This window comes from Lithobates pipiens, unplaced genomic scaffold (genome assembly GCF_037356315.1).
Source record: "Lithobates pipiens isolate NorthernLeopardFrog02 unplaced genomic scaffold, aLitPip1_a1.2 Scaffold_8, whole genome shotgun sequence".
NCBI lineage: Eukaryota > Metazoa > Chordata > Amphibia > Anura > Ranidae > Lithobates > Lithobates pipiens.
The window spans coordinates 535108181-535132952 of NW_027507903.1; the positions used below are offsets into that span (position 1 = coordinate 535108181).

Sequence of the window (24772 nt, forward strand, 5' to 3'; positions counted from 1 at the left end):
GTGCCCCCCCCCGTGTGTGTGTGCGTTCTCCCTCCAGTGTCCCCCCCTGTGTGTGCGTTCTCCCTCTGGTGTCCCTGTGTGTGTGTGTGTGTGTGTGCGTTCTCCCACTAGTGTCCCCCTGTGTGTATGTTCTCTCTCTCCAGTGTCTCCCTGTGCAGGTTTGGCTTGAGTGTGGAGACCAAGGGGGCCCCATGATCTTCTATTGCCCGGGGGCCCCATGAGTTGTCAGTCCGCCCCTGCTGGAACCACTGCTTGCCACGATCCGTAATGACCCACAGATTAGAGGAATCAAAATAGGAAAGGAAGAACATAAATTGGCTGCGTTCGCAGATGATATCTTATTTTATATCAGCAACCCCGGTGTTTCCTTGCCCAAATTAATGGAAGTAATAGTACAATACGGTCAACTCTCGAATTTTAAAATTAATCAAGCAAAATCAGAAATCTTGAATTTAAACATGGGTAAATTGGACAAAGAGAAGCTTCAAAAAAAGTTCGAGTGTCCTTGGCGGAAGGAAATGAACTATCTTGGAATAAAATTAGCAACCTCTATAGATAAAATGTATAAATTAAATTACCTTCCCTTGTTATAGGAAATCAAGAAAGAAAGCAAAACATTAGCCAATAGATCATTAACCTGGATAGGACGTATCTGCGCATTAAAGATGTATATCGTGCCAAAAATACTATATAAAATTACAGATGATCCCCTTAGCAGTCCCAAAGTATTATTTTTCTAAGATGAAATCCTTATTAATGGGGTTCATCTGGAATAATAAGAAACCGAGAATACCCTTCACTACATTAAAACGAAGTAAAGAAAAAGGGGGATTAGCGGTTCCTGACATCCAAAAATACTATAAAGCTATCGTGCTGTCAAGAGTAGTGGAGTGGGTCAGGGGGAATAATAAGGAGAAAAGATGCATAGATATAGAGAACACTTTTAGTAGGGCACAGTTGAATAAGATAGTGTGGAATCCACTAAAGTATAGGACACTAGATGTAAATACAAATGTTTTAACACTAAAACGCACTTAAGGTTTGGAATGGGGTATATAAGAAATTGAATGGTCAGTATAACTCGCCACTTATTGAGTTAACAGAGAACGAATATTTTCCTTGGGGATTAAAAATTAATAGTGGGAATTGGTTAAAAAAGGGGAGGGTGCGGGTAAAAGATATAATAAAAAACGGGAGGATGAGGTCACTATATAGGAGAAATAGGGAAAATAGATGAGTGGAGGTATCTCCAGCTGGCCCACTTTGTGGGGAGCCTACCGCAGCCACTGAAAATGGAAAGCGAGCTCTCTCCTTTGGAGAGGCTGTGTTTAACCGACAACCCAAAGAGGATTGTCTTTAGGCTGTATGAGCTCCTGACCGAAGGGGAGGGGCTGGAGAGCCCGCCTTATATACAAAAATGGGAAAGGGAATTAGGTTCACAATGTGATAAAGGTTCACAGGGAAAATTTTTTAAACGTATTCATAGTTCGGCAGTGGATAGCTTTACTGCAGAAATGAATTATAAATGTATTTCAAGATGGTACGCTACACCAGATAAAATCCATAAATTCCAACCGAGTAGGTCAGGGGATTGCTGGCGAGGGTGTAAAGTGGCAGGGACGATGACTCATTTGTGGTGGAGTTGTCCAAAAATTAACACATATTGGAAAAAGATTTTATATTATGTAAAAGAAATTACTAATACTATAATACCGGAGGATCCGTGGATCGTTCTTTTCCATGGCACTAAAGGAAAAATTAAAAAATATCAAGAGTCATTAGTCCCGCATCTTTTGAATGCTGCAAAAAGAGTGATCCCTAAGAACTGGCAAAAAGAGGAAAGTCCACCAATCTGGGAATGGATTGACGCGGTAGAAGAAACTTACCAAATGGTCAGACGTAGGGATAGATATGACGATAAAGACCTGGCAATAGATAGTTGGCAGAAGTGGAAAAAGTTTAAAAAAACCTGGAGTTATGCTGAGCAGGTCAGAATATAAAGGGATAACGGGAGGAGGCCTGATTGTTGTTTTTTATTTTCTTGTTTCTTTCATTGGGTTTCCTTTTTCTCTCTTCTACCCGCATAGGAAATAAAAGAGGGGGGGGGGGGGATAGGGGGGGGTAAAATAATGTAAAGACGAAGCGTGAGGGTTGTTTGGGTCAACTATCAGGGATAGTATGGAATAGTTGGGCTCTTCTTTTTATACATGATTAAATAAAGACTACTGTTGGTAATGTTAATATAAAAGGATGGGCTACAATGATGTGAAGACGAGGAAAACTAAATGAACGTTAAGTTGATTAGAGCCTCGCCAATAAATTTGCTGATGTAGCAAAAAAAAAGAAAAGAAAAAAAAAAAAAAGAGTTTTGAACCCAGGGTTTCTCATGGCCCTGGGGCTTGCCCCTGGCTCTAGTGCCCTGTTGGTGGGGGAACTGCCTTGGCGTTGAGACATCTGAAGAAGCGGTCCCCAAGGTTTTTAAACGAGGGAAACCTAGTCCTTCTCTTTGCGGAAGTAGAGCGATTTTCCCTCCAGAAATCTTTCGGATATATTATACGTTCTTGTTTAAGGAAGAGACTGCCGCATCAATGGCTGGCGTGCTCCATTTCTTGGCAAACTTTTCCTCCATGGGATACAAAAGGGAAAACCTCTTAGGAGGAATAAAACACCTGTCAGGATGTTCCCAATCAGCGTACACCACCTGTTTTAACTGTGCTTGCAAGGGGAAAGCCTGTGCAGCCTGAGGAGGCCTCAGGAACCCCAAAGAGGACCAAGAAGGCTCAGAAACCTCAGCAGGAGGTAACTTGAAGGCAGACTGAACCATCTTGGTAAGAGTCTGGATCAAAAGCCTCTGCAACTGAGAGGCGAATACCAACTGGATCTTCTGATCCAGATTCTTCAGAAGCAGACTCATCTACCTGGCCCACCACAGAATGCTTAGCATTTAGCTCTTCCACTTCATTAACCCATTCCTGCTCCAAGTTAGGAGGATCAGAGGAAGGAGATCTGTCATGCTTCTTACCAACCTGTGAGATGGAGGCAATCATGCCAGTAATCCTGTCCTCTAACCCAGCTAGAACTGAGGACAGATCCCTGGTGACAAAGGCTGAAGCAGTAGCGTTGGCAGTAGGCACAATACCATACAGGCGCCACGGCTCAGATTGCCGGGAAGCCTCTGGTCCTCCAGGGGATACAACACTAGGGTTTTGACTAGGCTCCTTAGGAGCTACTGAAGACATAGATGTGCCCTTCCCTGTAGTGTTAGCCCCGCTCTTCTTTTTTGAAGACCTTGCAAGACTCAGGTAAGAATGAACTGCTGAAAGTGAATGGTTCAGAGCCTGCTGTGGGCATCACAGCTGTAACTTGGAAGTGCGGTATGTCAGCCACTCTCTGCTTAAATAAGATGGCTGTGCGTCGGGATGCTCTGCGCATGGGCGGTCACGGCGGATGCGTGCAGCTTTGTACACGCACAAAGTGAGTCTTCCTGCACCATCCTTAGAGCTACAGCGAATACGCAGCTCTGTGTGTGCACAACATTCTGTGTGGCAAGCTGCATGTGCCATGGCCACCAACACAGCTGCGAACTTGTGTGCGCTATGGCAAACCCCCACCCATCCAAAAGAAAGTAGCCACATCAATACAAGGTGCTCCTACCCAAACACCAGCAGCTAGCCCAAACTCCCCCTGTGGTCATTGTTACACAGTTCTCCAGCCTCTAGCTAGTTTGACAGATTGTTACAACACATGGGGCACCCCACAATAAGTAAATAAGGGCGTTTCAGTTTCACTTACTCATCCAGGCGCAAGGCAACCTTAGAAACTAAGAGCCCAATTTTCACCCATCACAGCGGGTTCCATCACTTGCGGCCTTTTAAGAACTAGGTACCCTTTTCATGTTTTAGGGTCTGCTCCCTTGAACCTGTATAGCACCCATAGGAATGCCTTAGCCCTCTAGTGTCTAGGATTCCACTGCGCAGGGTCCAGCGCCCGAAAGTCTCGTTACAGGCAAAACCTTGCAGGATCTTTACGTCTTCTTGCATATAAACTTTTCTTCAAATGGATCCAATCGGTCAATCCCTTGATTCATTTGAGAACTGTTTTGGGACTCAAGACCTGGATTTCGAGAGAGCTCAAACAAACGTGCCCATCCACCTTGCAGACACTGGTAAAAAAACTGGAGTACTTTCTGTGTGGGAGCAGACTTCCTGTCTAAGACTTTGGTCTACCAGTGTCCATTCACCTAAAAATAGCGTATTAACCCAGTAAATAATGAATAATAGCTTAACTCTGTCCCGTGATGTATGAAAGAAAACACACACATTACTTAATATGTTCCTAAAACAGAGAGGATAAAAGTATATGATAGATGTGACTTTACAACCACTTTACTAAAGGGGAGGAGCAGCTGCAGCAGAATTCTCAATAAAAGCAGGAAGGGAGAGCGGGGAGGAGATCTGCTTCACACAGACTACTAAAATGGCAGAGAGGGAGGGGGAAATGCACAGATGCTGAATACACAAGCAGGATGACAGAGGGATGTAAACTGAACACACTATCACGAATCAGCAGCCATGGATTAGTGTGGTCAGTTTACACAGGAGAACACAGGAACAGGCAAGAGCAACCAGGTACTGTACAACATGGAAAGGGATAAATGACACTACAAAAGCACAATGCAATATATTGTGCCTTAAAGGGACAGGGACATTTTTTTTTCTTTAGGGTTACAACCATTTTAACAAACACCAAATTTCAAGCACTTACCTGCGACGAAGAAGATAATACTTCTTATTGAAAAACCTCTCAAATCTTTCTACGATGGTTGCATTGCGCCTGCGCTCTGCTTCCTGAATTCGCTTCTGTCTACGCAGGTATGTGAGAACCAGAGGGTCTGTAACATTGACTCCATCTAATGTGCCTGAGAGAAGCGGCTGAAGTTCTGGTGGAAGGGGTGCACTCTCTAGATGGCAAAGAAAGCAAGCACATATGACAAAAGCAGAGGGTATCTGTTAACTGATCAAATGGCTTTTATTCTGCACAAAAAAAGGTAACGTTAAGCTAAAACAATGGAAAATATGAAAACTGTAAAAAAAAAATGTGCAACTTGAGCAATTGCTTTTTGATAAATTATGCAAAAAGGAATAATAATGGAAATAATATCTACATACTTAGTTTCAAACTAGTAGAGAACATTATATAGTGTGTGTGTGTGTGTGTGTGTGTATATATATATATATATATATATATATATATATATACACATATACACACACACACACACACACACACACACACACAGACATACATATACACACACACACATACATACATTGTTAATATTTTATTATATATTTACATGTGACAACACTGAAAAAAATACACTTTGCTAAAATGTCAAGTAGTGAGTGTACAGCTTGTGTAACACTGTAAATTTGCTGCCCCCTCAAAATAACTCAACACATAGTCATTACTGTCTAAACTGCTGCCAACAAAAGTGAGTACACCTCCAAGTGAAATTTTCCCTCCCTGGTGTCATGTGACACGTTATTGTTACAAGGTCTCAGGTGTGAATGGTGAGCAGGTGCGTTAAATCTGGTGTTATCGTTATTGTTGCTCTACATAAAGATGGCCTAGGCTATAAGAAGATTGCCAAGACCCTGAAACTGAGCTGCAACACGTGGCACGTGCATGTGCTCAGCGTCATATACAAAGGTTGTCTTTGGAAATAGATGTATGAGTGCTGTGAGACCAAGATAAATTTATTTGGTTCAGATGTTATCAAGCATGTGTCGCGGCAACCAGGTGAAGAGTACAAAGACAAGTGTGTCTTGCCTACAGTTAAGCATGGTGGTGGGAGTGTCATGGTCTGGGGCTGCATGAGTGCTGCTGGCACTGGGGAGCTACAGTTCATTGAGGGAACCATGAATGCCAACATGTATTGTGACATATTGAATCAGAGCATGAAACCCTCCCTTCGGAGACTGGGCCGCAGGGCAGTATTCCAACATGATAACGACCCCAAACACACCTCCAAGATCACCAACTGCCTTGCTAAAGAAGCTGAGGGTAAAGGTGATGGACTGGCCAAGCATGTCTCCAGACCTAAACACTATTGAGCATCCTCAAAACGGAAGGTGGAGGAGCGCAATGTCTCTAACATCCACCAGCTCCGTGATGTCGCTATGGAGGAGTGGAAGAGGACTCCAGTGGCAGCCTTTGAGGCTCTGGTGAACTCCATGCCCAAGAGGATTAGGGCAGTGCTGGAAATTAATGGCGGCCACGCAAAATATTGACACTTTGGGCCCAATTTGGACATTTTAACTTAGGTGTGTACTCACTTTTGTTGCCAGCGATTTAGACATTAATGGTTGGGTGTTGAATTATTTTGCAGGGACAGCAAATTTATACTCCCATACACCATGGGTAGGCAACCTTTTGAGCATAGTGTGCCGAAAAAAGGTTTTACATTTTTTTTATAGTGCCAACTACAGATAAGTCAACTTCACATTCTCAATTTATGAAAAGAAATTTGAATAAAGGAAATGCTATAAACAATGATTAATAGTAGGAAATTAATTCCTTCAGATCAGCCTAATTACTGCACCTTCATACCTCAGATCAGCCCCAATTCCCGCACCTTCACACCTCATATCACCCCAAAACACCCAAATTCCTGCACCTAAATACTTCAGATCACACTAAATTCCTGCACCTTCATACCTCAAATCAGCCCAAATTCCTGTATCACCACACCTCAGATCATCCCCGATTCTTGTACCCTCAGACCTCAGATCAGGCCAATTTTTGCACTTTCACCCTTCAGATCAGCCCCAATTTCTTGTACCATCACGCTTCAAATCAGCCCAATTCCTGCTGCTTCACACCTCAGATCAACCCCAATTCTTAAACCATTAAACCTCAGATAAGACAATTTCTGCACCTTCACCCTACAGATTAGCCCGAATTCCTGCAACATCACACTTCAGATCACCCCAATCCTGTACCTTTAACACCTCAGATCATCCATATTCCTGCATCATCAGAACTCAGATCACCCCAATTCCTGGACCTTCACACCTCAGATTATGCCAATTCCTGCATCATCAGACCTCAGATCACTCCAGTAATGTATCTTCACCCCTCAGATAACCTCAGTTCCTTCACCATCAGACCTCAGATCACCCCAATTCCTACACCTTCACACCTCAGATCATCCCAATTCCTGCATCATCAGACCTCAGATCACTCCAGTATTGTATCTTCACCTCTCAGATCACCCCAATTCCTACACCTTCACACCTCAGATCATCCCAATTCCTGCATCATCAGAACTCAGATCACCCCAATTTCTGCACTCTCACACCTCAGGTCAGCCCCAATTCTTGCACCATTAAACCTCAGATCAGACCAAACTTCTGCACCTTTAGATCAGACCAAACTTCTGCACCTTTAGATCAGACCAAACTTCTGCACCATTAGATCTCAAACTCAAAATCTTGCACCATCACACCTCACATCACCCCAATTCCTACACCCACTGCCAGGACAAGGTAATTTGGAGCCCAGGGCAATGGCAAACAACAGTGACATAATATCTGTAATATATGTAAGGTTTGTACCATGCGCTGTGATGTCACTGGAAGGAAAAAAATGCGGCTGCAGCCCTGTCAGTTAGAGGTGAACTGATTGGCAACTATCAGTTGGGGGAGCTGGGCTCTGAAGGTGCATGAAACTAAAAGGCTCTAGAGAGGCTCAGAGAGGAAGGGGCTGAAAAACTAGTTCAGATTTATAGCTATCATTGCTTGTGTTTGATGTTTTAACCCTGAAAATGATAGCCCACTGCAATGCAACCATGTGAATTGCATGTGGTTGCAAAGCAGTTGGGGCACAGCCCCATTTGTGGTGACATGCCATTTCATTTTTACCTGTGTACAGCCCTGAGAAGCTCAATCTTCTTGTTCAGGTAGGTGACTGGGGACCGTAAACTCCAACAAAAATGTCTGCTTTTACTGTCCCCACCTCAATGTGTGAATTAACCCTAAGACCCAATTTAAACTTGTGGTTGGTAAGGGCTTGTTCACACTGCCCGCACACTAAACCAGAACAGGTTAGTGTGCGGGCTGGTGTCCATTTTAGCTGCAGTAAGCTGGCAATGAGGGAGTGGTGTAATGCACGTTTCAGCACATCACACAGTTCTCTTTTCTTAACTTTTTTTTGACTTGAAGAAAATGACACAATTTGTAGCTGCTGTGCAGCGATATGTGGTGTCATCCAGTGCACTGTGATAAAACGTAGCATGGCTACATTTTATAGCAGCTTACTGCACCGCACCCCTGCCTTGCATTGTAAACGGGGCACACAGAAAACAATCCCTAGCAGTGACTGGCAGTCTTCCAGTGTTTTTTTTGTTTTTTTTTTTTAAAACAAACATGTCATACTTACCTCCACTGTGCAGTTTGTTTTGAACCGAGTGGCCCTGATCCTCAACTTCTGGGGTCCCCCAAGGGTGCTGGTAGCTCCTCCCGCATCGTATAACCCCCCCTAGGAGAAGCACTCTGGGGGGGTTACCTTGCAGGTGCACTCCAGAGTCTAGCATTTGGCGTCCGTAGATGCAGAATTTAGGACTCGACCCCGCCCCCCCAGCCAATGGGAGCCAATGGCTGCGCAGCTATCCATCTATTTAATCAAGAGCCGAGAACCCCGGGCAGAGAGGAAGAGCGTGTCTCCGGTGGGGGAATACAGGACTCAGGTGGGTAAAATGGGGGGAGGGGTGCATGATTTTGATAGGACAGTTGCTGGGATGGAAAGGGTGTCAGCACAGATGGGTGTGTATGTGTGTGTGTGTGTGTGTGTACACCTGTGGAATTGTCCAGTGCTGACATCAGAGGCAATGATTTATGTGAGGAGCAGTGGCGACCCATCCATAGGGGGCACGGCCCCCCCAAGCTTTTAATAAATAAAAATGGTCACTTTGAGTGTCCGGGCGCTGGACACACAGCAGTCTATGGGAAGCTAATTTGCCCATGTTCAGGGTGTGTTCGGGGCACAACCGATGCGTCCACAAACACTCCCACTCTCCAGTGATTTGTCCCTGGCTTCGGTCCTGTTGCTTTTATTGGCCGGGACTGGAGAGCGATTGGGCGGTGCTTTTTAAGCACTGCTGTATAATTTCTAGTTTCCCAGCTGGCTCACTGATGTGGAGTACAAAGACTTGACTGCAACTGTCTGGGACCCTGTGATGTGAGGCAGGGAGTGGATCACAGATGCAGCGAATCGGCGTAGAGCTGGCAGTGTACTAGAGCACCAGGTGAGTGTGGGCAAAACACCCCCCCCCGCCTCTGCACCCTAAACAATAATCCCCCTCCCTGCCTCTCCACCCTAAACAATAACCCTGCCTATCCACCCTAAACAATAACCCTGCCTCTCCACCCTAAACAAATAACCTCTGTGTTTAATGATGGGTTAGTATGAGGGAGGGGGTCCTGTGTAACAATGGGGAGTAGGGTTGAGGAAGGGGTCCTGTGTAATGATGGGGAGAGGGATGGTGGTAGGGGGATTGGTTTTGTTTAACCATGCCCCTTAAGCCCCTTCCACTAATAGTCTGGCCACACCCACTTTTGGTGTGACATGCCAAAGTGGGTGTGGCCAGACTGTTATCAGTGGATGCTGGGGCCGTATACTCTGTCCTGTGATCCTGGGGCCGTATACTCCTGACATTATGCGTGGAAGCTAGTGGAATAGAGGGGACGGAGTGGGTGGATTCTATAAGGGGTGGGGTTTATGAGAAGTGGGAGGGGTAAAAAAGGAGGGGCCAGGTCTGGCACCCCCAATGCTAAAACTTCACCGGCGGCTGGTGAGGAGAGCAGAATTATAAACAGAAGAGGGAATAAAGTGAATGGGAAAACGGCAGGAGGAACGGTGCAAGGAGCGTCTGATTTACGGCAAGATTGTGGCTGGGAGAAATGTGTACGCAGAGAGGAAATAGTTACATAGTTAGTAAGGTTGAATAAAGACACCAGTCCATCCTGAGTGAGTGTCTATAATTGTCCCTATTCCTGTACATCGCACATTCACATCGGTCCCTACCGTCAAGGAGCCCACAATCCAAGGTCCCCATTCATATACTAGGACCAATTTTGGACAGAAACCAATTAACCTACCTGCATGTCTTTGGAGTGTGGGAGGAAACTGGAGTACCCGGAGGAAACCCATGCAGGCACAGGGAGAACATGCAAACTCCAGGCAGGTAGTGTCGTGGTTGGGATTTCGAACCAGTGACCCTTTTTACTGCTAGGTGAGAGTGCTACCCACTACACCACTGTGCCGCCCGAATTGAAGAAAGAGTGAAATGAGTCCAGAATGACAGAAACATATCACAGTGCACAGTGTGTTACTGGCTGTTGCAGCTGTGCTGCTTTTCCGATCTGAGAACTACAACAGTGTGGAAATGGACACTGTGCAGATCGAGGTTGTGTTCTGTTCTCACCTGTGAGCAGCGTGGGAAGGAGCAGCTTCTCTACATGTCCTGTAAAGAGGCTAACTGCAGTCCAAGAATGGAAGGAGGAGCTTACAGACCCGGGCACAGCACCCATTGTGAATGGGGTGGGGATACAGCCCCAATCAACACCACTTCAGTATCATCTGAGTACAGGCAAGCAGAGTGAGGTGGGCAGGAACGGAGGGGGGTGGTAAATGAGGTCAGGAACAGCCTGTGTAGCCAGCCCAGCTACTGGCTGGCTTTGCTGATGCGTGGGGGGGATGTCCTAGGCTTCCCATTGTAAATGCGGCTGAGTGCCATGTCTGAGTGTACAGCAGGGCTGACCCCTACTGTACACTCACTACTTTACATTGTAGTAAAGTGTAATTCCTTCAGTGTTGTAACATAAAAAGATATAATAAAATATTTACAAAAATGTGAGGGGTGTGTTGCGAGTGCATCAGAGTTCCAGTCATTTTTATGTTTATTAAAAGTCAGCAGCTACAAAAAGTGTAGCTGCTGACTTTTAATAAACAGCCACTCACCTGTCCCACGATCCAGCGGTGCACTCACCCTAGCCATTTTCACTGTGTATCCTTCTGTACTATGGGCACCCCGCTGTAACAGCTTGCAGCTTCACAGCCAGGTGCCCACTGCGCATGTGTGAGTGGCGCTCCACTGTAACTGGTCTCAAAGTCTTCTGGTACCTATCTTATGTCCCAGAAGAGTTTGGGTGGGTTAGGGGGAAGGAAAAACTTCTGCTTCCGCTCACCTAAGGCGACTGCAACAGAAGTGCAAGTGGGTACCTGTCAAAACCGGGTACCCGCTCCCCCCCCCCCAAAGCTCAGTTTAACAAACAGAAGCATAGGAGGAGGCCTTAAAACTGAACTTCCCCCTTTGGGTGGCGCTCCGATTTATTATCTCAACCTGCCTTAATCTCCACTTGACTGGGTGCCAGCAACCCTTTGACAACGCTAAATTGAGTAATCCATAGCAAGTATGCCAAGTTTCTTGGCTTTTTGTATCTACAAACACATTCAAACTTTCAAGGCAGGTCTGAGTTTGAATGGTGACTGCACTGATATTTTTAGGAGGCTTTCTATATGTGGGTCACAAGTTTAGGAACAGCAGTGGTTCTCAGATCAGCAGATTACAACAGAGTGGATTAGTGCACTACAGGAATGCCTGGGTGACAGAGCAGGTAGACAGTGTTGCATCTGTCCCTCAAAACCTTGTTTTCAAATCTGATGTGAATTTCTAATGTGTCTATATAAAGGCAACTGTGTATAAAGTGTAAGAATTTTGGTGAATGTTTTCACAGATCTCTGCCTGCTTCTGTTTTATAGATGTTGAAACATCAATTGTCAATTGTAGCTAAAACCAGTTCCAAGTGTCAGGGACTGTATGTCTCATACCAACTGCCTCTATTGTGTTAAAGCATATCTAATCCCAAAAGCAAAGGAGCTGGTTGTGAATTTCAGAAAGAGGAAGCCACTAGTGACCGCAATCTCCATCCGTGATTGGGGTCTGGGGGTGCACATAGATAATAAGCTGGACTGGAGCAAGAACACCGAGGTGCTCTATAGGAAGGGCTAGAGCCGACCTCTACTTTTTGAGGAGGCTGAGGTCCTTTAACATCTGCTGGACAATGCTAAAAATGTTTGGAGTCTGTGGTGGCCAGCGCTCTCCTGTATGGAGTGGCATGCTGCTGAAGCAGGCTTAGGGTGTCCGACACCAACAGACTAAACAAACTGATTTGCAAGGCCAGTGATGTTGTTGGATTGGAATTGGAGTCTTTTACAACAGTGTTGGAAAGGAGAATGTTGTTCAAGTTATGTTCAATCCTGGACAACTCTTCCCACCTACTCCACAATATGCAGTCTGCTGAGTGCCATCAGTGACAGATTGTTACACCCACAATGCCCCACAGAACGACATAGGAAATCATTTTAGCCTGTGGTGATCAAGATAATTTTTTTATTTTCTCTTTATTTGCCCCCCCCTACAAAGTACAGTAACAAGATAATTATAATCATCATAAAACATCAATCTTTACCCCCATCCCTCTCTTCTCTCACCTTGAGTCTAAAAAGAAAATATTGAGACGTACCTATACTAAAAGTTATCTGGTATGTAGATTCCATATTTAACACTTTACTTTAAGTGGTTCTCCAATCTTACTATAGCCTCTCCCCTCTAAGGGGGGGGGTCCCATTTTATGCAGCCAGGGCCTCCACATTTTCTCAAAGTCCCTGAGATTTCCTCTTTTTATATAAAAAAACTTTTTCTTTCCATATAGTCTCATTTATAACAGTACTCCACTTCCTCACTGCTGGGGGTGTCCTCGACTGCCATCTCATCACAATGATTTTTCTAGCTTGGAATAAGCATCTCAGTATTGCTACTGTGATACTTTCTGTCCCCTAGTTCCTTCCCGTATCCCAGTATACAAAGTCCAGCCTCCGTCTCCAACTCCAAAGTTATCCCATAGCTTTCACCTATGGTATTAAGAACCTCCTCCTAGTATCGAAATAACTTTGGGCATCTCCATACCATATGGATGAGATCTTCAGTCTCCTGGCATCTAGGGCAGTTATCTGATCTTCTACCATACTTGAATAGCCTCTTAGTGCCCGTTCACACTACCGCGACTTGTCAGGCGACTTAGTCGCATGACAAGTCACGCTCCGTTCTGTACTATGGAACCGTTCTAATAGGAGTGACTCAAGTCGCTCAGACTTAGAAAAAGGTTCCTGTACTATTTTTGGGGCGACTTCAGGCGACTTGCATTGACTTCTATACAGTAGTCATTTTGCAAGTCGCTGCTGAAGTCGTGTGCAGGTCGCGTCTGAGTCGCGCTGCAAGTCGTGTCGCCCCTGTGAGAACGGGCACTTAGGGGTGTGATAAGCTCTGTATATCAGCATCAATTGAGATACTTTCTGTGAAGGCGAGACCGAAACCATAGGTCCATCTCCAAAATCTTCCTCCACTGCTCCTGTGATATTTCCCCTATATCCCCTTCCCATCTCTCTCCATCCTTTACGCAACTGTCCATATAGCTCGGAGATAAGTCCCTTAGTTGTACCTGCCTGGAGTATATGTTGGAAAAGAGAGGTTTTATACCATTCTAATACTCGTGTCCTGAATTGGACTTCTAGGGCATGCCGGATCAGTAAATATTAAAAAAATTAGTATTGTGGTATATTAAATTCCCTTCTCAAGTCCAAGAAATTTTTAAGATTATTACCGTCATACAACTGTATCAACCTATTAATACCCTGTACTTTCCAGTCTTTAACCTTTCCTATCAGGAGCACTTCCTGCAGATTCCTGTTGTTCCAGAGGGGAGTATATTTGGATAACCCAGTATACCCCATCTGTTTTTTAACTGTTTTCCATATTTTTGTTATGATTTTTATTATCGAATTCCTACAAACAAAAAGAGTCCGCATCTATAATTGTATTGTGCAAGGTTCCTCGATACATTATTCTGCCATTAGGAGTGTCACCTCCCAGAATCTCACATCGCATTAAATGTTGCAACTGTCCTGCCAAGTAATAACTCTCGGGATGAGGTACCGCCAGGTACCCCTCCCCGGTCGGGAGCTGCATAGTTCGAAGTTGGATCCTAGCTTGTCCCCCTTTCCAAATTAACTCTCTGAAGAGAGTTTCGATTTTTTTTAACCATTTTTCTACATATCCAAAGTGGAGAATTATGCAGCAAGTACAATAATTATGGCATCCATATAATTTTAATTAGACTACATCGGCCTGCTATCGACAAAGGAAGCCGATTCCAGATGTAAATTTTTTAATTTAAATTTAGTCAATAATGGTATATTTTTACTTATGTACTGGTTAGGATCTTTCATCAGGAGTATCTCCAAGTATTTCAATGTGTCTACTACCGCCAGTAGAGGCATTCCGGATATAATTGGGCCACTCATAGGGTCCACCGTTAGAAGCTCAGATTTCTCCCAGTTTATCACTAATCCTGTAAATCTTCCAAATTCCTCCACTATACTCATTGCTTTTACTAAAGATTTCCCAATATCCCCCAGAAAAAAGCAGAACATTGTCCGCATATAAGGCGATTATTTCCTCTGCAATCCTCTTATCTCAGGGCTTGACCTTATCTCTAACGAAACGGCATAGGAAGGAGCGGCATGATGACATCATCGCGATCTACGCTGAACCCGGAAGCGACGGGCAGCGTTACATGTAGCCGGCCGGCAGAATTCTTTCTATTGGATGCAAGTTTTTTATGACTTATGTAAGTGTGATTCTTTTAATTTTATTAAAATATCCTGGCAATATTATACTATGGCGATTCCCCTTCTTTATTTATGTGATTGGCAATGAGCGGTGTGGCCGTAGGAATACACCAGCAATTGGAACAGAATGCCTAAAGGGATACATCCTCCATGCAGCTCAGGTCCAGAAGGAGGGATATGACAGTGGCGATATTAGATCTCTGAGATGAGATCTGTGTAGCTGGTAAGCATCAGTACTTTTGGTGGTGGAAAGTCCTTTCCTGCTGTTTTGGTGACACATTTTCATTGGTGCAGTGTGGTTCATCACGGTGCAGATCACAAGCAAAAATGTTTTTTAGCTGGAGATGGACTAATATTTTGAATTTAGGTTCTAATTTGAGTACTACATAAAGATGGCCTAGGCTATAAGAAGATTGCCTAGACCCTGAAACTGAGCTGCAGCTTAGCGGCCAAGACCATACAGCGGTTTAATAAGACAGGTTCCACTCAGAACAGGCCTCGCCACGGTCGACCAAAGAGGTTGAATGCAAATGCTCAGCATCATATCCAGAGGATATTTTTGGGAAATAGTGCTGCCAGCATTGCTGCAGAGGTTAAAGGGGTGGGGGGGGGTCAGCCTGTCAGTGCTCAGACCATACGCCGCACACTGCATCAAATTCGTCCCAGAAGGAAGTCTCTTCTAAAAATGATGCACAAGAAAGTCTGCAAACAGTTTGCTGAAGACAAGCCAAGTACATGGATTACTGGAACCATGTCCTGTGGTCTTATGAGACCAAGAAACTTATTTGGTTCAGATGGTGTCAAGTGTGTGGTGGCAACCAGGTGAGGAGTACAAAGACAAGTGTGTCTTGCCTACAGTCAAGCATGGTGGTGGAAGTATCATGGTCTGGGGCTGCATGAGTGCTGCCGGCACTGGGGAGCTACAGTTCATTGAGGGAACCATGACTACCAACATTTACTGTGACATACTGAAGCAGAGCATGATGACCTCCCTTTGGAGACTGGGCCGCAGGGCAGTATTCCAACATGATAACGACCCCCAACACACCTCCAAGATGACCACTGCCTTGCTAAAGAAGCTGAGGGTAAAGGTGATGGACTGGCCAAGCATGTCTCCAGACCTAAACCCTATTGCGCATCTGTGGGGCATCCTCAAACGAAAGGTGGGGGAGCGCAAGGCCTCCAACATCTACCAGCTCTGTAATGTTGTCATGGAGGAGTGGAAGAGGACTGCAGTGGTAACCTGTAAAGCTCTGGTGAACTCTATGCCCAAGAGGGTTAAGTCAGTGCTGGAAAATAATGGTGGCCACACAAAATATTGACACTTTGGACCCAATTCGGACATTTTCACTTAGGGGTATACTCATTTCTGTTGCCAGCGATTTAGACATTAATGGATTAATGGTGTATATAGCAACTTATCAGTACAGTCCCTTGATGTGGTGGCTGCATTTGTTTTTTGTTTTAATGTTTCATTTTCTTTGTATTTGGTAAACCTGTGAATAGCACCTTCCTGTTCCTCTCTTCTACTCTATTTATGGAGGAAACCATGGCTGCCACTCAGGCTGGACTTCAAACATGTCTGCCTTTTTTACTCTTCATTACATAGGAAGGGTGGTGGTTGTGGGGGGGGGGGGGATGATAGGATTGGTAGTTTACACAAAAAAAGAGAACACGGTTTGTGCTTACAGTTAAGTTGACAGAAGTGACAAGGGCATTGCATTCTGACAAGATCAACATGTTCTGATCAACTGTACTTGCGAGAAATGTTCTTAACCTCAAAAAGAAAACAAATGCAACCACCATATAAAGGACTGGTAAGGTGCAGTAGGGTTTAGTTCAACTTTATATCCGCTTTGATGTGGCACTGCAAACCGGGCACCTCCCACAAGAGCTGAAGTTTTGGAGTTGCTTCGACCCAGTTGTCTAGCCGTTACAATTTGGCCCTTGTCAAAGTCACTTAAATCCTTACATGTGACCATTTTTTCTGCTTTCAACATATCAACTTCAGGGACCACATGTTCACTTACCACCTAATATAGCCCACCCACTTTTGGGTGCCAGTGTCACAACATAATCAATCTTACTCACTTTACCTTGGTGTAAAAATAACAACACTACCATAGGTTTTTCCTCTATATAAAAAGTATTACACATCTGACACTAAGCATAAAAATACCTTTATTATAGTCTTGCTAAGTGTAATTTGCCCTTTTCTGTAGCAGACAGGTTTAAAAACAGACCTACCTCCACCTATTTCTCTGGTACTACCAGTACCTTAAGGTATGGGGATAGGAAGGGACAACCACTTTGCCTTCCCATGCAGCACCAGAAACCTGAATGGCCAAGCCCCAGACTTCACAGATAAGGTTAGGAATAGAATTACTGGGATTTTTTTTCTTCTAACGGGCTAACAGCAAATGGATCCAATCCCTTTAACCCCTTCATTACTCACCACTGCCATTTTCCACCTTCTCCTTTAGCTCCTGCAGGCGCGTGAGATTCTTCTCCAGGATCACAGCTGTGGTGTTCACATACAGATACATGTAACATGAGGGGCCCGAAGACACCGTGAACACTTTGTGGTACTCCCCACTTGGCAGCTGAAACACAGGGATATGATATTTGACATTCGGGTATATAAAAAATCAAGATTTTTCAAAAAAACACTAATATCCACGGGTATTTCCTAATAAATTTCATTATGATGCGTTTGTTGAAGGTAATACAGGTAATGAATGCTCAATGCATGGTCCATAATTGAAATTTCACTTGTGTTTGGCAAAAGGAAATGTGCAACAGTTTAAAGGGGTTGTAAAGGTTCGTTTTTTATTTTCTACATAGGTTCCTCTAAGCTAGTGCATTGTTGGTTACCTTTTCCTTCGATTTCCCTTCTAAATGTTTTTTTTCTTTGTCTGAAAATCTCACTTCCTGTTTCTCCTCAGTAAACTTCTCACCATCACCCGAGCTGGTGGTTAGTCACCAGAACAGTTTACTGAACAGCTTACTGAGGAGGAACAGGAAGTGAGAAATTCAGACAAAGAAAACAAAGAAAAAAAACATTTATATTGGAAATCGAAGGAAAAGGTAAATGAACCAACAATGCACTAGCTTATAGGAACCTATTTAGAAAATAAAAAACGAACCTTTACAACCCCTTTAACCCCTACTCAACGGAAGGTGAACTAACCCTTTAGGCCTGTAAGGGCAGATATCCTTAGGAAAAACAAAAAAGCACCGGAACGCATTTTTAAAACTCGCGTGTCGAAAAGCATACTGAACGTGGGGATTGTGGTGTAAACCAGCCCTTAAAGACATACTGTCACCTTGCCCATGCAGATCAAACTGACAATGTATTTGTAAAGGGCTCTCCCACCCCAGTTTTACTTGTCTTAGTAGCGCTCCTTTCCCAATCTTTCCTCCTCTGAAGCTGAAAAAAATACTTGGTACTTCAGTATATAGTGGAGCATGTGACCTCCTTCCATCTGACAGTGCCCAGGTCTAATAGTAACCTGCCAGTCTCTAACACCAGGCAAACATCTGGAGTTTAAGTGCTGGTTTATTCAGAGACAGGAGCTGCCAGGAAGCACTGGTAAGGCAAGTATTACTGGGGTGGAGAGTCCTTTGTCACCTTTCACATGCAGGGCAAAGGGACAGTGTGTAGTATCTTTAAGGATTTCCCTCTTTTAATCCAAACGTTTTATAAGTCTATGCTTACTACTGCAACCCTTTAAGCCCACTTGATGTCCCATAGACTGAAATCAATATCAAAACTTTCCAAGTCAAACGTTTTATAAATTAGAAAAAAGCCAGCTATGGGGAAACAATTCCAAAGTGGCGTTATGAAAAGCAATTAAATATCAATAGATGGATGGGGCAAATCCTATGCTTTAAATGTCTTCATGGGTAGGTATGAGGACCCTTCTGGTCTCCCTGGCTTTAGTATTATTGTCTTCACGGGCATTACCTGCATTCGGTCTCCCTCCTTCAGAGTGATGTTTTTGGCGTCCTTCACAATCTCAACACTGACCTCCCCCTGCAGCACCTGTATGCTAGTGTTGCCTAAATCCTCATGCAGGTAATTCTCCAAGAAAAGGCCTAAGAGAAATATAAGGGAAAATTAAAAAAAAACACAGATAAGGATTAGAGAGGAGAAGAACAAAGATTTGGAATGATACAGACGTATATTGAAGGTGGTAAGCAAAAGAGGTACAGAAAGGTTAAAGTCAATACAATAATAAATATACTGAAAGTTTCCACCTTACCTGGGAAGTCTGCTATGAAGACCACATCAGTTTGATTGTCCAAAGAGCTCTCAATCTCCTGGAATTTTAATCTCCATGGTGATAGGTCAACTAGTAATGGCTGAACCCAGGGTGTTTTATGAAAAGGGGACCAATCGGCTTTCACTATGTCCACTGTGGGATCGTACAGCCTGGCACAATGACAGATAGTCAGTGTATGAAAAACAACACAAAATAGAGGGGCCAATTCAGAAATACTGCAGGAAGGTAAGTGTCTAATGAAAGTAACACCAATACTGTCAATAATGCTTATCAGACTGCCACATGCAATAAATACAATTCCAGACCAACATGGTTTATAAACAATTACCACATGCTAAAAACCTTAAATGCGTTATGTAAACCATTACATTTATTTGATTTACATTAAAGTGCCATATCCAACCAAAATATGGAAGGGTTTGAATCTTTTTTTCTGTCCCTGTCGCAGATTTTGCCTTACTTCCTGTTCATCATCAACTGATACGGTGATCACAAAATTAGGAACCATGCTGATTGGATGTTTATCACCAGTCTGCCCAGGCAGCTGTCAGTGAGGACATGGAATAAGCAGTGTACAGGAGTGTATGCTGCTCATCCTAAATTCAGTGTAGACTAACATTCCCACTGCACAGGGCTCATCCAAGGCAATGTCAGTCTACATTTGCAGACACAAAGGGGCTAATGTCACATTTGCCGAGTCATATATCAGAAAAGCTCATCTATCATGAATACTGTAAAACAGTTGTTATATTATTTATCATGCAGCCAGATATAATAGTGCAGAGAACAATCTGGCAGCCTCCTTGAACAAACACACCAATCATTCTGGGCCAAAGTTTTTAAATACTGCAGCAAAAAGAAAGGACCCAGCAATGTCATTATGGCAGTAAACTAAAATACTGAATACTGTACTTCTTATAATCCAATTTTCAAAAGGAATCTATATGCCGAGCACATGGTCCAGGACACTGTTCATGTCTTTCTACACACTGTCAGTATATGATAAGAAGAGTCACCATAAAGCAATACTAAAGTCCTGTTTTTTTCTTCTTTAAAAATAACAAACATGTTATACTTACCTTTTCTGTGCAGGGGTTGTGCACAGAGTATCCCAGATGCTCCTTTTCTCAGGTCCCTGGTTGGTGCTCCTGGCTCCTCTCTCCTGTTGAGTTCCCCCATGGCAAGCAGCTTGCTATGGGGGCACCCGAGCCATGCTGCACATCCATTCAGACAGTGCTGTGGCCCGACCCTCTTTCTCTCCTCACTGGCTGAGCCAATAGTGCCACGCTGCTGTTTCAGCCAATGATGAGGGGTGTCCCGGGATGCCGAGCGTCTCGTGCAACATCACTGGAACTAGATAGACCTCCGGTAAGTATTAGGGAGGCTGAGGGGGTAGCTGCACACAGAAGGTTTTTTTTTTATCTTAAAGTGGAGTTCCATCCAAAAGTGGAACTTCCGCTTTAAGCACTCCTCGCCCCCTTACATGCCACATGTACATTTTTTGGGTGTTGGAGGGGATTGGCTACTTTTGAGTGGGACTTCCTTTCCCACTTCCGAGTACAGGCCTCCTCTCCCTCTAGGTGGCCCCTCCCTCTCGACAATTTTCTGGGGCGCAGAAGATTGCCTGTCCATTAGGAGAGCAAGCCACAAGCTAAAAAAAAAAATCATATAGGAGTGCGCATGCGCGAGGCTTCCAAGATGGCCGCGATCATCTAAAGCTCCGCTGCCTCGCGGAACAACGGAACCCCTACCGCACGGCACGGCTACCCTTCCGCTTCCCGAGTTATAGGGGCGGAATCCCGAAGTGTTGGGGCACATTTCTGAATGACCGGTGGACTGGCTAAACGCAATCTCGGCCCGCTGTTCGCTTCATTGGACGTGAGGGAGAAATCCAAGATGGCCACCGCAGCACAGCTCCTGTCTCAGGATCACAGATCCGCAGGCACAGTGGATTTCAGGTCAGATACAGACTTTCCTCCTCTCCATGCCACCCCAGGCAACCCCAGGGGTCTCCCCAAGGAAGCCACACCGTCCCCGGCCTCCACGGTCTCTCTGCTGGAACGCACCATCCAGGAGTTCTCTCCCTCCCCAGCGGGGACCTACAGAGTTACCCAGACCGCCATGGCCCCCCACGAGGCTGCTCATTCAGACCCAGTCTCCCACATGGATGCCCTGTTTGGCAAATTCTCTGAATTATTAGAGAGGGGCCTCTCCCAAACTGCCTTGCAAATCACGGGGGAATTGAAAGCTGATTTTATTAACCTAGGCTCCCGGATCGAAACGATCGAACATAAAATGGAGGATACCATAGCCAGATCCATCCAAAACTCCAGACACATCTACTCAGTACAGGAGCAATTGGACATAGCCATGGCCCGTATAGATGACCTCGAAAATAGGTCACGCAGATATAACGTCAGAATTCGCGGGCTTCCAGAATCAATAACTGATGTGTCCAGGGCGGTGCAAGACCTCATTCAACAGCTAATCCCAGACATCCCAGCTACCAAGCTTGAACTTGACCGGGTCCATAGAACCCTCGGCCCCCCTAGGAAGGATGGCACCCCGCGAGATGTTCTGGCCAAGCCACATCACTTCTCGGTGAAAGAAGAATTCATGAAGAGAGCCAGATCCCTGCAACACGTCAATTACCAGGGACACCAGGTTCAGATCTTTGCGGACCTCTCCCCCTCCACGATACAGAGACGAAGAGCTCTAAAACCCCTCTTGCTTGCAATGTCCCACAAAGACATAAAATACAAATGGGCATTCCCTTTTGCGGTCAGGTTCACGGACAAAGGGAAGTCTTTTGCCTTCTCCACTTTTCCCGAGGGGGAAAAGCTCCTCACCAAGCTGAAAATCATCTCTCAAGAAGCTGACATGGACACTTCTAACCCTAGTCAGGGATCTAACAAACGACCCACTCCTAACAGCCCACAATCCCCGTTATGGACCTCCGGAAGAGCCAAGAAGGTCAAGGATAATGCACCCACCTGAGCAACTTCCAGTCCCATTACCAATCTCTCCATTTTGTGACTGACCGTCCGAGGTCCTGGAGAGGGCCGGAGGACTGCTCCCCAAACTTGGAAAGTTTGGCCCTCCAACCCTTTTTGCCCTCCCCTTGCCTAGGACTTGTGCTACCCTTGTTCTACCCTTATCCCCATTGCCTCCAATAATCCGGGACGCTATGCAGTACTTTGTCCATCTACTGGACTGCCCGTAACCCCGCATATATTTTTTTTTGTCTACATACCCTCGAAATGGGCCCCAAGGTTGCTTTGAGGATTTCCCAGGGGGCTGCATTCCTCAGCACCCCCCCTGGATGTACCATCCTTCCTTATGCCTTAAGAACAGCGTTCATTTCTTAGCCCCAGTGTCTTCTAGGCATTATGTTTAGCCGTGCCTCAAAAGAAAAGTTCCTTTTTATGTATATTGCAGCTTTTATGTTATTGCTATTTAAAGTTGATTTCACAGTTCGGGTAGTTACCCGACTAGGGGTCCCCAGTTCCGCGAGGGACCACATGTGTAACTCTCCCTCCCTCGGCCTATCCCAGGCGTCTGAGGGTCGGGACTCCTGACCTTATGGGTCGGTTGTCTTCATTGTGTTTGCTTGGGATTTCGGGGGGTGTCTCCTGCCCTGATCTCCTCTTTCTCTTCTCAGGAACCCTTTCTTTCCTTGCCCTTTCTCCCCTTCTCTTCCCCCTTGATGGTAAGCTTCCCCCGTTGAATGTTTGCATGACACTATTTTTTTTCTCCTCAGGTTGGGCTGAGCCAACCCAGTCGACATGGTATCCTGGGAGACATCCTCGGGCCACCGATCTCAATGCCCTTACCAAGAACCCAGCTATAGATTGGGTAAGTGAGGTCGTTTTCAGATGCTGGGCTCCCCCTCTGCTCCATGGCTGATCCACAGGCTGCTAGGCTTAAGATAGCCTCCCACAACATTCAGGGTCTTAATTCCCCCATCAAACGGAGAAAAGCCCTCGATTACTACAAATCCCTGAAACTAGATATAATTCTGCTTCAGGAAACCCACTTTCCTATCCGGTATAGTCCCAAGTACCTACATGCCCACTTCCCTCAGTTCTTCTTAGCCAACGCGGAATCCAAGACCAAGGGGGTGGCCATTTTGATGGCCAAAACATGCAAATTCAATAAGAGTTTTGAAAAAGCGGATCCGGAGGGCAGATTTTTACTTGTAAAGGGCACTGTGGGGGACCAACTGTACTCCTTGGTCTCCTACTATGCCCCGAACACGGGTCAGGCCAAATTTTTCGAATCCATGCTACGTATTTTAGCACCTCTTTTAGAGGGGACGGTTATTGTCGGAGGAGACTCTAACGTCGCCTTTGATCAAGGACTTGATAAATCCTCCCCCTCACGTCCCCGCTTAACCAGGCCCACAAAGGCAAGCTTACGGATTGCCAAATTGCTACACGCTCATGGGCTATCCGATGTCTGGCGGGAATTAAACCCCACAAAGAGAGACTACACTCACTTCTCAGCGCCTCACCAATCATATGCACGCATAGACCACATACTTGTCCCCTCCTCGCTCCTCCCCAGGATGCTCAAAGCCTCCATCACTGACACAGTGATCTCAGATCACTCTCTTGTAATTGTGACGGCCCTGGGGGGCTCGAGTGGGAGACATCCTAGGCATTGGAGGTTAAATGAATCCCTCCTTTCGGAGCCATCACGAGTTATAGATCTCGACAAAGCATTGAAGGAATATTTTTCTATTAATGCGACTCCTGATGTCTCCCCCGAGACCCTGTGGGCGGCGCACAAAGCTTACATTAGGGGAAAATTCATGCAACTGGGTTCTCAAATAAAACGGGAAAGGCAATCAACCATCCTGAAGCTAGAAGAGGAATACTCTAAACTCAGAGCTCTTCACAAAAAGGACCCCCTCCGTACCCCCACGGCCATACTAGACAGGACTCGCTTAGAACTAAATCTCGCCCTCACCACGAAAGCTGAAAAATCAGTTAGGTGGGCTGGCCACAAATTTTACTCACAGGCGGATAAAATAGGCACTCTCCTGGCCAATAGACTCTCCCCTAGAACCAAGCTGAGCACCCTCCCTCGGATCAGAAGCGCGGGACTCCCGCCCACGTCTAATCCGGTCACAGTTCTGAATGCCTTTCAGAAATTCTACACCTCTCTCTACAGTAGCTCCCCACCCCCCAAAGATAACCTCCTCCCAAAGTTTTTGGAGGGTCTGCCCATCCCGGTCTTATCGGACGTTCACAAACAAGTTATGGAAGCCCCCTTCCAGACAGAGGAGATACTGGAAGTCATTAAGACTCTTAAAAAAAGCTCCGCCCCTGGTCCCGACGGCCTTTCGATCCCTTACTATAAAGCCTTTGCCAACACGCTAGCTCCCCACCTGGCCAATCTCGGTAACCATAAAGCTAATGGAGACCCCCTGGATCCCCACCTTAACACGGCGTATATCACGGTCATCCCCAAACCTGGCAAGAACTTGGAAGATGTCAGCAACTACAGACCGATTTCCCTTATTAATAATGATCTCAAAATTCTTACGAAAGTTATGGCCAATAGGCTAGCCTCCTTTATTGGACGCTATGTCCACAAGGATCAAGTTGGTTTTATTCCCGGCAGACAGGGACCTGATCAAATTCGGAGGGCGATCGACATTATCTCCATTTTGCAGTCTAATTGGGAAGGGGGATCCGGACAATCTGGCTTCCTCCTTTCCTTAGATATTC

The 24772-nt window shown here is 45.3% G+C and overlaps 1 protein-coding gene across 1 annotated transcript in view; it reads right to left on the minus strand.

The window, feature by feature from the left end:
• GGCX (gamma-glutamyl carboxylase) overlaps positions 1 to 24772 on the minus strand; it is a 98079-nt gene that overhangs the window by 16056 nt on the left and 57251 nt on the right. Inside the window, exons 11-14 of the mRNA XM_077469565.1 lie at positions 19017 to 19186; positions 18719 to 18849; positions 17207 to 17354; positions 4765 to 4960 (exon numbers count right to left, since the gene is read on the minus strand). Of these exons, the coding sequence (XP_077325691.1) occupies positions 4765 to 4960; positions 17207 to 17354; positions 18719 to 18849; positions 19017 to 19186 (645 nt within the window). The remainder of the gene's footprint in view (positions 1 to 4764; positions 4961 to 17206; positions 17355 to 18718; positions 18850 to 19016; positions 19187 to 24772) is intronic.